The sequence below is a fragment of the Quercus suber genome, unplaced genomic scaffold (assembly GCF_002906115.3).
Source record: "Quercus suber isolate HL8 unplaced genomic scaffold, Cork oak 2.0 scaffold_223, whole genome shotgun sequence".
Taxonomy (NCBI): Eukaryota; Viridiplantae; Streptophyta; class Magnoliopsida; order Fagales; family Fagaceae; genus Quercus; species Quercus suber.
In genome coordinates, this window is record NW_027069681.1 from 811,558 (window position 1) to 821,762 (window position 10,205).

Here is a 10,205-nt window from a genome sequence, read left to right on the forward strand (position 1 = left end):
CAAAAAGAATCAAAATGCTTTATATATGATTGCAAACGTGTTTTTAGGAGATGTGGGAGTTATAGGATGTACCTCGAAGGTGATAGCTCCCATCAAGTAGTTATATTATATGTGAGTTAAATTGATTTTCTCATATCTCAAATCGTCATAACATAAAGACACTTATGCAATCTTGCGATATTTTTCACACACAACACGTAATATTCTTTGCTACTCTTGATATATGTGCATGTATAATGTGATTTGGCCATCACAAGGAATACATATGTTAATGTATGCTCACTAAACTGTCTTAACTTGTTTTTGAAATATAAAATTGGTTAGACATGTTTAGTGTGTGTGTGTGTGTGTGAGTTTTGGATCTAAATGCTTTACATTTTGTGTGTGCTGAGAGATGTTTATAAGAGCTTAAAATGTTGATTCGATCTTTGGTTGAGTAGCACGCTTGATTGCATTCATTTCTGTATTTTTCTCTTCTTTGAAAAATTGTTTTTGCATTTCTCGACGGCTTCTTAATACCTCTCAATAGCTAAGCTATCTATCGAGCCTCTTAATCTTCTTTCTTGACAGAAATTAACGCAATCTCGATCCATCGAAACTTTTGAGAATTTGTCTCGATAGCTTCGCAACAGATTCTTGATCCATCAAGTAAGATTTTGTCTGCTCGATAGAAGTTCGATCCATCGAGGTCTCTTTGCTGTGGATAGCTCTTGATGGCACCTTGACAGATAAATCTGTCGAGAATTAGTGCTTGACAGCTTTTACACCTCTCGATCCATCGAGCTTCGTGATTTCTATATATAGGCTTCAGCGCGATTTTCTCTCATTTCACTCGGATCTTTCTCGATAGAATCTGACTTTTCACCTCCTTAAACACTTTTCTCTCTCTCTCTAAACCTCAAACCTAGTTGATTTTCGAACTAGATTGATCTTCCTTTATTTGGTATGATCTTGTTTTCACTTTTTCTTCATGCAATTCATTCATATAAACCTAGGTTTTTAGGTTTTTGAAAAATTTTGGGGTTTTTTCAAAATTGATGAGGTTTTTGCAAAATTTTTGGGTTGGGTTTTGTTTAAATGATCTTATATGCTCATGCATTGCATCACATTTGCATTTTAACAATGTTTTATGCATTATAAATGTGTGTTCTCTATGTTGAAATCATGTATGCTGGTAGGATTGGATTGGGCTGAGCCCATGATCTTTTTATTATTGCTTGTCACATGTTCATGCATTTTTCATGCATACGTACCTCTCTTTTATATCTTTTTGATATTGATCTTGTTGGTACTCTTCTGCTTGTCTCTCTCTCTCTTTTTCTTTCTTTCGGTTAGTCTGTGCATGGCACCTAAGCGCAAGTCTACTCCATTACGGAACCCTCTTCGTTCCCAGGCAGCATCTTCTTCTGATCCTACTCCTTCTTTTGTCTAGTTCCGTGATGATAAAGCCCATCAAGACTTTTCGAAGAAATTTTCTCGACGCATCATTTATTTGGAACGCGAAGTCATTTTTTCGGACTTTTCCGATACTGACCTTTCCACTGTCATCTACAGTAAGGGTTGGGAGTCTCTTTGTGACATCCCGATCACTTGTCCCTCTGTAATTATACAGAAGTTCTACTCCAATATGCACGGATTTGATTACTCTATACCTCTTTTCATCACTCGCGTTTGAGGTACACGTACTGTAGTCACTCCAGATCTTATATCCAAGGTGCTACATGTTTCGAGGGTAGAGTTTGCTGACTATAATTTGATTACTAAGTCTCGTGCTCGATTTTTGCTATACCTACTTGAGGGACTTACTATTGATTTCCCCTCTCACTTCATACTCTCCCTTATAGATGTCTAAAAGCTCGGAAGTGTGTTGAAAACACACGAGTTGTATAGACTCCCAAATTAAAGTTACGGCTTAGTTGATATTATATTAACTTAATACTAAGTGCGGAATAGTGTAAACATAAGCGTATAAGCAAGACAACTACTCTAATCCACATTTAAAGTAACACAGCAGTAAAAATGAAATGAACAAGAGTAGTGAAGAGAGATGCAAATACAAATAACACCGAGATTTGTTATCGAAGAGGAAACCGAAGAACTCGGTGAAAAACCTCTACGTCGCCCTTCAAGCGGAAATCGATCTACTAGAAAATCAGTTGGGATACATGGGTGAGTAAGAGACCTTCCAAGCCTAATCTACCATCTATACCTAAGCCTTCCAAGCTCCTACTTCAACAAGGTTTCTCGGAACCGTGTCTTGTCTAGTTCTCCAGATCCTGCAACAAGCTCCATGTTGCATCTGCCATCCTTAGCTTATTCCAGTGCTTCCCAGCAGCTCCAAAACACTCTTTACACTTTGAATAGGGGTGGGTTGTGTTTGGGTACAAATCTCCTCTCAAGGTATGTCAAGGGAAGATAGATGGAGAAGAGGCTACAATAATTTCTCACTAAGGATGAGTAGCTCTCTTTCTCAAAAAGATGGGTGTGTGTGTTGTAGAAAACCTATCTAGGATTTTTCTCTCTGAATGGTCTCTCATACATTTGTGGTTAATGAGGGTATATATAGTATGGGTGAAGGGTAAGAAAGTCACACTTGAAAATCCTCCAAGCAGAATGTTTTGCGACTATCTCGCGGGAAGCCCTTACCCGTGAGACACTCGCAAAAATGACAGCCTGGCACGACTCTTCAGTTTCTAGTCATGTGTTTCTCACATGGCTCTTTCACGAGTTAGCTTCCAGCGAAACACTCGTGAGATCCACTGATTCTTCATTTAAGCTTGAGTCTTCACCAATTTGATACTAAACCCAATACAATAAAATCCCATAAAATATAAGGAAATAAATTAAAGCAATTACAACACATTTTGTCATGAAATAAAGTCAACATAAAACATAGTTATAAGTCACAACTTTACAATGCCTATAAGGATACGGCGACCCGTGATAAGCTTATTTTCCTTTTTGCTATCATGCGAATTCTTCACCACGAGTCTGTCTCCTATCTTAAGTCTCCTAACTTCTTTGTCATGTGTGCCATTAGTGTGGTGACCGTTAGATGGAGCAAGGTCTAGCTTCAACAGAAGCAGCCACAGACCGAGACGGTGACTCCTCCGGCTTCTTCCACTCCATCCACATCCGCTCCTTCCTTTTCTGCGGGTGATGTGACCCTCGAGGCGGTTATGGTGCAGCTTCAATGCATGAATGCTTGCCTTGATACACTCACTACTAAGTTGTATCAAGTGAACACCCGTGTTAGTCGTATTGTACGATGACAGGCTCACCTTGGTGGCTTCGTAGAGTCTCCTTCTCCTTCTTCCAAGACATTTAAGGACAAGGACGATGATGGTGACTCTGATGGTGATGATGATGATGAGGATGAGAATGCTAGCTCTTCTGGTGATGATGAGATGACTGCTTCTCAATGACTTACCCTTTGTCATTCGTGACAAAAAGGGAAGTAGTTTTGGGTATGAAAGTAGTCATGTACTTAGGGGGAGTGTTAATATAGGAGATTATTTTGTTAGGGGGAGTGTTTTTGTTTATGAAGGATGTAGTGAGGACTATTTGTATTTTTTTCTTTTCTTTACTTTCTAGATACATTGTTCTTACATTGTGGTAGCAAACCTTGTACTCATTATTGATATAAATATATATATATATATATATATTGAGGTTGTTATTACATTCTTTCACCTATCTCTTTATGTGTTGTTTCTTTTATCTTTTTATGCGCATGCTTCTTATTTATTGTATGCAATATGTTATTTCTGTTTCACACTAAGATGTCGTAATGAGTTTTGTTTAAAGTGTTTCAGAATTACAGGTTGTCAAAGTCTTTCATGCCATGAACTCTCTTCTTGCAAAATTTTTCAGAAGTTTGTGTTAGGATAGATTTTATTGTATTCAACAAGTAAGTATGAGTTGAGTGATTTATAACTTCTCTCATATTTCATTTGTTTGTTGTGGTTTTGTCATGGATTGCCAAAGGGGGAGATTGTTAGGATATATGTGAATCATGTTAAGAATATATGTCATTTAGAATTGGCTTATCTTTTAAAGAAACGCACTTTACTTGTAATTTGGTAGATCTAGGATGGTTTAAGTCTTCAAGAAACGTATTGTTTAAGTCAAGAGTTAAAGCCTTGCAAATCTGTCTAAGAAATAAGGGAAGAAGTGCTGTATTTTAAAGTTCGATAGCTAGCTCGACAGATTGTATATATTGAGGTTTAAAAGGCAAATTTAGCCTGAGCTCAATAGCTTCTCAATAGATATCCTATCTATCGAAATTTACAAAAATCAGTTTTTCAAATATGATTTCACGCATATCCATGTGTATGTATTTAGACTTTCTTTTTTCACAACCCTAAACATATATAATGATTATTTTAAGGGTTGTCATAAGGTTGTTACACTTATTGTTGCAAGCATATTATGACCGGAGACATATGACCTAGTCCATCTTTCTTTTGAAGAAGCTATTGTGTTTGTATGCCGTAGGGTTTTGTAACCAAGGAGCTTCTTGATCTTCATCGTGTGGATAAACTGAAGAACTTTGCAGCTAACATCCTACTCAAGTTGGTGTGTTAGTCACGTACTTGAATTCGTACATCGATTGGTTAGTCATGTACTGGAAGCTATGCATTGAAAATGAGAGATTGTCATTACAGAACAAGTCCAATTGTGTATTGAGGTAAGGGTTCAACTGTAGGTTGGAATAAGGTACTGAGATTTCTTTACTTGTAACCGCTTGTCGTGATAAAAGTGGACTCTTAGGAGTGGTGGTTTTAAATTTACCCGATGAGATTTTTACCTTGGAGGTTTTTCCCATTCGTAAACAAATCACCGTATCAACTTTATTTTCCACTGTATTTAAATTAGTTGGTGATTTGTTTGTGTTACCATACGTATTGCATGTTAATTAATTTAATTAATTCACTTGACTAATTAATTGATTAATTTATCATAAGGAGCCAATACATTCTTAGCCTAAACTAACTAAGATTACAAGACTTACAGCACAAATAGAATTAAGATTTCTTTATTACTTGCACGCAATGATTTCTTTGTCTATGAGAGCCATAGGTAACCCTTACAATAATGATAAATATTAAAGACTGCCCTTTGATGTTTTGTACATCTAATAGATCTGTAATTAAAAAAGAGATCCATGGACCACAAAATAATAAAAATCTGGATTTTTGTGTGTATATATAAATATATTCTAGCAGTTCTCTGACTTCTCTCTCTCTCTCTCTGCTGGTTTTTTGCTAATTTATTCAAGCAGTTCTCAGAAATCTCAGAGGTGGTATCCATACATTGATGGCATGCAATCATTTCCTTTATAATTATGGCATGAGTTGGTACAGTTGTCCTTATACAGGTGGGCGCATTATGCAGTATGTGCTCAAAGTTAAATGTCAACGTAGCTATTTAGCAATCAAAGACTATAGTAGTGTATTCGTCATTATGGGAGCACCACACTGGGACACTCGGATCTTGCTCTGAGAATAGATGCACTAAATTTAAAGTAAAGTGGCCATGCCTTGAAGGTTTCTGATCTCCCTCAGAAAGAAGCTAGAAAGGGAAAAAGGAGTAGGCCTTTATTGCGCGGCAAATGCCTTCAAAATTAGATATTTGAAGGCCCTCAATTGTAACATAAAATATTGACCACAGAGGTTCTCATACGTGTATAGATACTAGCCAAGAGATCTCACCCATGAATGATCTAGCTAGCACCCCCATTGAAATGAACTTAATTTTTACTTCGCTTGGGATAGATAATCTTGGAGTATCATAGTTGCACTTCTAAATTCTAATATAATTAAGTGTGTGTGTATATATATATATGAAGGGAGCTAAGAAATCCTGCTCCAATCAAATAAAACTATAGCATGAAATGGAAGGAAACTTCCACAGTACAAAGGCTAAATAGCTAAAGAAACGGAATGTATAATTTGACATCAAAGTTGAGAGAGAGAGAGAGAGAGAGCATATTTTCAAGAATTAGAATCACTTGAATTTACTATGTTTTATTTTAGTCCTTTAATTCCGTGAAATTATTTTAACAGAAAATTGAAATTAAGATGATGTCAAAATATGATAGTGTATTAACCTTTTGGCTTAAATGACCTTTGAAAATTACTTCCACAATTGCTAGTTAAGACTTTCTATGTTACAATTTATACAATGCAACCCTATCAAGGTCATGGAATGTAACAAAAAACTATCCTTTTTTTTTTTTTAAACAAAAAAACTTTATCCTTAATTAAGAAGATAAAGTGGCACAAAAAGTTTTTAGAATCCTCCGAAGTGTTCAAGCATTTTAGGAAAATATTTTTATCTCTTTCCTAGTAACTTCTTTTATCCAATGCATCAAGGAAATAATTGACAAGCAAATTGATGTATAAGGTTGCCTGAAAAAGAGTGTTTCAAAACTGACAATAAATAAACCTTATCTATAAATGCCATAATTAAAAAAAAAAAATAATTGAAACAAATCTCTGATTGTACTTCGTTTGTTGGATTCATTTACAGGAAGCTGCTAAAAGTTTTAGATGCCCAGAGATTCACATATAATTAACATTATATTATTTTTAATCTCCAAATTGTTTGGCAAGAAAAATAGAAAGAAAATTGCTCTCTTCTAATCCATGTATGATGTTCCATGTTCTAAATTATAACATGCAAACTTATGACTTAATTTGTTAAAATCACCCAAATTGATTATACATATCTTCCATAAGCTAAATTACATCAGAAATGAAAGTAAACCATTTATGTTATTGTATACTTATAAAATATGAAATACTACTACCCCCACCCAAAAAAAAAAAAAAAAATTGAAATTATAAGCAAAGGAATGGAATTTCCTTGAGAAACTTAAAGGAAAGTTCTAGGAGGTACTTGCAAAGTTTGAAGTGTGCAGCAAGACACATTCACACATTTATTTAACACATGAGATAGGCATGTAAAATTGTTCACAAAACAATTTTTATTTATTTATTTAGGTTTTAACTTTTTATGTAAACTGAAATACAATTATTACAAAGCGACATGTTTTGCTTCCTCCTTCGGCCCAATAAGTCTCTTTAATTGGTCCAGTTGCCCCCCAAAAAAAAAAAAAAAGTGGCTAACATTGAGCCGAGCCGAGCTGGGATATAGATTTATACAACGTGTCAGCGTAGATTTGATTCGGTCGGAAAGAAGAGCTTGTCGTATTGGGTTAAGATATTTCGGCCTAGTCAAACACTCCAGCTTCGATTGGATGTGGACCGTTGGATGTGACACTTATTTCACAAATCATACCTCACTAATGCTAAAATACAAAAATAAAAAAGTGTTATTACTGCATCCGCCCCCACTTAAACTTCTCATATGTGGTGTGAGATCGACCACAAATACTACATTGTACTACTCGAACTTACAATTTTCAAACCTGTACGCATAATGGCTTACACGGAATATCTATTATCATCATCCTAATCGTCTATCACCAAAATTTGTGAAACCTAGTGCGGTTTTTCCAGTTAACTCTCTCTTCTTCCCCCACCAACCAACCGTATATAATACCTACCTCTCTCTCTCTCGGTGTACAGTATAAAATTCTCTCTCTCTCTATTTTTTTTTCCATTTGTAGGGGCCGGATCAATCAAATATTTGAAAAAGCTTTTCTCTTCTGCCAACAATGCACTTTCTGTACTTATAAAAAGGCCTCTTTATGAGATCATCTAAGTGCAAACCGAGCATCTAGCTAGCAGTGATCAATATCGATATTATTGATCCAACACTACTAGCTACTCTCTCTTTTCTCTTAAGTCCCTTTAATATTAAGCCTCTCAGCACAAAAATAATTTTATAGGTACAAAACCCCACCAACAAATAATGAAACTATCAATGAGACCCGTACGGCCATGCACATTAAACCAACCTTCAACCCCAACCCCAAAACCAACACGCTACTCCTGTGCCTACACCCTCACTCGACCACCTAAGCTCAACAACAATAACAACAAGCTGGTCCACCACAAAACTCAACCATTAAAGCACTGGGAACGCTTACTCGATCCCATTGATCACAACACTACCAATAAATCCAACACTTTTCCTTACCATTTCATGCCCACAAAAATTGTCAAGCTCGGCAAGAAATGGAAGGAGTATCAAGGTATTCGAAACTGGGACGGCTTGCTCGACCCGCTCGACGATAATTTACGCAGCGAAATCCTCAGGTACGGCCAGTTCGTCGAGGCTGCGTACAAGTCCTTCGATTTCGACCCTTCTTCGCCCTCCTACGCGACCTGCTTGTTCCCCAAAAGCTCATTGCTCGAAAAGTCAGGCTTAGCACAAACCGGTTACCGTCTGACCAAGAATCTACGTGCAACCTCGGGTATTCAGCTCCCAAGTTGGATCGAGAAGGCAACCAGTTGGGCTGTCACAAAGTCGAGCTGGATTGGCTACGTTGCGGTGTGTCAAGACAAGGAAGAAATCGCTAGGCTCGGTCGAAGAGACGTGGTGATTGCGTTTCGAGGCACAGCCACATGCTTGGAATGGCTCGAGAATCTCCGAGCCACATTGACCCAAGTGGGTCCCAACCACCAAAACAACAACAACAACAACAACAACGATGGACCCATGGTCGAGAGTGGGTTCCTCAGTCTTTACACTTCGGGGACCAAGTGCTCGACCAGCTTGCAAACCATGGTACGTGAAGAAATCTCGATGCTGCTCCAATCGTACGGTGACGAGCCACTTAGCTTGACGATCACGGGACACAGCCTCGGTGCGGCCCTAGCGACGCTCGCGGCGTACGATATCAAAACCGCTTTCAAATGCGCGCCGCTCGTTACGGTGATCTCGTTTGGTGGGCCACGTGTCGGCAATCGGAGCTTTCGACGTGTCCTAGAAAAACAAGGGACCAAGATCCTACGTATCGTGAACTCCGATGACCTAATAACCAAAGTACCCGGTTTTGTCGTCGACAAAAGTAATGAAAACGACAACGAAAACCAAGACGACATGTCGTGCAACAGAGATGTACAACTGGCTGGGTTGATACCCAGCTGGATACAAAAGCGCGTGGAGGACACGCAGTGGCCGGTTTACGCAGAGGTTGGGAGAGAGCTAAGACTTAGTAGTAGGGACTCTCCGTACCTCAACGGCTTCAACTTTGCCACGTGTCACGAGCTCAAGACATACCTACATTTGGTGGACGGCTTTGTGAGCTCCACGTGTCCCTTTAGAGCCTCTGCTGGAATGCTGATTGATAATTATCGTAGACAAAAGAGCCAAGCTTGAAAACACAAACTCTAAACCCTTAATTAATAATTGTAGGTTAATTAATAATTATAGGAGGTGTCATTCAAGCTATAAGGCTATTGACGATGGTAAGATGGTAAGTTTTGTACATAGCGGAAAAGAGTGGCAAATGAGGTAGGGTTGGTTGGGCATTGTGATTCCAATATATTTTTGGGATCGAAAGCTAGATTTTTCATGTGGGTTGGGAGGCCCCATTTGGATGTTGAGTAAGTTGAGCACTACGCAGCTGAAGATCTTGTACTGTTCATTCTGTGCTGAGTTAGGTATATTATATTGTACATGGAAATTGGAAAAGTGAAAAAGGCAAACGTTGTTTTCTTCTTTGGGGGTATCAAAATGATTCAAAATCTAATCATTCATCGGCTACCACGTGATACCCGGGGTCTTGTTGATGAGTTTGCCCTCTGGTGCCGACTTTATTTACACGTATTAACATTTTTGAGCATAGCTCATATATAATTGAAAGTTTGAAACTTAGAAAATGCACCGACCTGTTTCGTTTCGTTGAGGAGTGGGAAGCTAGCCGTACGTAGAAGCAGAGGACTTCCACGCCGCTATTTTTCAACTTTGTTCGTATTCCTAGCGGCCAAAGTGATATATAGCACCGTCCATACCGAACACATAGGGTGTGTATTTCACTATTTTGTATAGTGGTAACTATTTTTCATGCATGGCTATATGTACTCACTGTTCGAATATATTTTAGTGCGTACGTTGCGTCCTTGACCAAGTTTTAGTGGCTAGCTGTAATTGTGGAATTGTCCAAAATGTTAGATGCCTGTGGGGTAAAACTCTGTGTCTTGCTGTTTGTATATATATATGTTAGGTTTATAGACTTATATATCACATAAATTTCAGTAGCACAAGCAAGACCCACAAACTTGTTTTAC

The 10,205-nt window shown here is 37.9% G+C and overlaps 1 protein-coding gene across 1 annotated transcript; it reads left to right on the plus strand.

Moving 5' to 3' along the window:
* Positions 1–7,708: 7,708 nt before the first annotated feature.
* On the plus strand, positions 7,709–9,670 carry LOC112008484 (phospholipase A(1) DAD1, chloroplastic). Its single transcript, XM_024040810.2, has one exon. It carries the CDS (start codon positions 7,882–7,884, stop codon positions 9,292–9,294), a length of 1,413 nt encoding a protein of 470 aa, XP_023896578.2. The 5' UTR covers positions 7,709–7,881; the 3' UTR covers positions 9,295–9,670.
* Positions 9,671–10,205: the final 535 nt, after the last annotated feature.

Excerpts from the sequence above, each read along its gene's own strand:
- LOC112008484 (XM_024040810.2), top strand. The coding sequence starts at position 7,882 with ATGAAACTATCAATGAGACCCGTACGGCCATGCACATTAAACCAACCT.